The sequence below is a fragment of the Phaethon lepturus genome, unplaced genomic scaffold, assembly GCF_000687285.1.
Source record: "Phaethon lepturus isolate BGI_N335 unplaced genomic scaffold, ASM68728v1 scaffold23484, whole genome shotgun sequence".
Taxonomy (NCBI): domain Eukaryota; kingdom Metazoa; phylum Chordata; class Aves; order Phaethontiformes; family Phaethontidae; genus Phaethon; species Phaethon lepturus.
Window position 1 is genome coordinate 875 of NW_010532896.1, and position 1,604 is coordinate 2,478.

The following is a 1,604-nucleotide window of genomic DNA, read 5'->3' on the forward strand; positions in this document are numbered from 1 at the left end:
AGCAGTCAGGTCCTCACGTCCCTGCCGGGAGTTATCCCTAATATCCAGTACCAGGTGATTCCCCAATTCCAAACCATCGATGGGCAGCAGCTCCAGTTTGCCGCTACCCCTGCCCAAGTCAACGTGCAGCAGGATGCTTCTGGTCAGCTCCAGATCATCCCCGGCACGAACCAGCAGATCATAACAAGCCGAGCGGGGACAAGTAACCTCATCGCCATGCCAAACCTGCTGCAGCAGGCCGTCCCCATCCAGGGCGTGGGCTTGGCCAACAACACCCTCTCAGGGCAAACCCAGTACGTGGCCAACGTCCCCGTGGCTCTCAACGGCAACATCACCTTTCTGCCCGTCAACAGCGTGGCCGCCAGCCTGGCTCCCACCTCTCAGACGGTCACACTGAGCAGCTCCGGCTCTCCGGACAGCAGCTCCCAGCCGGCCACCTCGGGCTCTGCCATCAGTTCCACCAACACGGCCACGTCTCACGCTAGTTCTGGCGCCTTTTTTACCAACGCCAACAGCTACTCCACCACCACCACCACCAGTAACATGGGCATCATGAATTTTTCTACCAGCGCGACGGTGGGAACCAACGTCCAGGCGCAGACGCCCCAGAGGGTCAGCAGCGTCCAGAGCTCGGACTCACTGCAGAGCCAAGTTTCTGGGGTGGCTTTGCAGCCGGGGCAGCAGAAAGAGGGGGATCAGAGTCAGCAACCGCAGCAGCAGCAGCAGATCCTGATCCAGCCTCAGCTAGTCCAAGGAGGGCAGACGATCCAAGCCCTCCAGACCACCCCGCTCTCTGGCCAGACCTTTGCCACTCAAGCCATCTCCCAAGACGCCTTGCAGAACCTGCAGCTCCAAGCTGTCCCCAACTCCGGGCCCATTATCATCCGAACGCCCACGGTGGGTCCCAACGGGCAGGTGAGCTGGCAGACCATCCAGCTCCAAAACCTTCAGGTTCAAAACCCCCAGGCCCAGACAATCACCTTGGCCCCCATGCAGGGAGTGTCACTGGGGCAGACGGGCAGCACCAGCACCACGCTCACCCCCATCGCCTCCCTCCCCAGCGGCACTGTCACGGTCAACGCTGCCCAGCTCTCCTCCATGCCAGGCCTCCAGACTATTAACCTCAGTGCCTTGGGAGCGTCTGGGATCCAGGTGCATCAGCTGCAAGGGCTGCCGCTGGCCATAGCAAACACTGCCGGTAAGTTGTGTTGTCTTGGTTTCTTTTCTGTAGCCGGGCAGAGGAAATCGAAGGCGAAACGATGTCGCCTGGCTGCTCTGTGCGCCGACTGGACTCTCTGGGGTTCAGGGCACTGGCACAGCCGTGCCAGGGCTAGAGCTGGCTGCGATCGATGCCAAACAGAGTTGGCAAGCGGGCCGGCGCTTACGGGGAAGGAAGTACTAAGCCTCCGTCGATCACCAGAAGACCTGAAACTCATTTTGTGGAGTTTCTGATCTAATTAACTCTTGGGTGGCTGATGGCATGAAAAGAAACAGAGGAGCTGCCGGTGACCGGGGAAGGAGGGAGATGCGCGGGGAAGGGGGCAGGGGAGAAGGGGGACGCTGCATGCGGCGCTAAGGGCGAAGCGTGGTTTTTGTGCCAGTTT

The 1,604-nt window shown here is 60.4% G+C and overlaps 1 protein-coding gene across 1 annotated transcript in view; it reads left to right on the forward strand.

The window, feature by feature from the left end:
- The window catches only part of SP1 (Sp1 transcription factor), a gene marked incomplete at both ends in the record, with an annotated part of 13,303 nt that overhangs the window by 452 nt on the left and 11,247 nt on the right, over window positions 1-1,604 (forward strand). Inside the window, one exon of the mRNA XM_010285015.1 lies at window positions 3-1,198. Coding sequence (XP_010283317.1) covers window positions 3-1,198 — 1,196 coding nt within the window. The remainder of the gene's footprint in view (window positions 1-2; window positions 1,199-1,604) is intronic.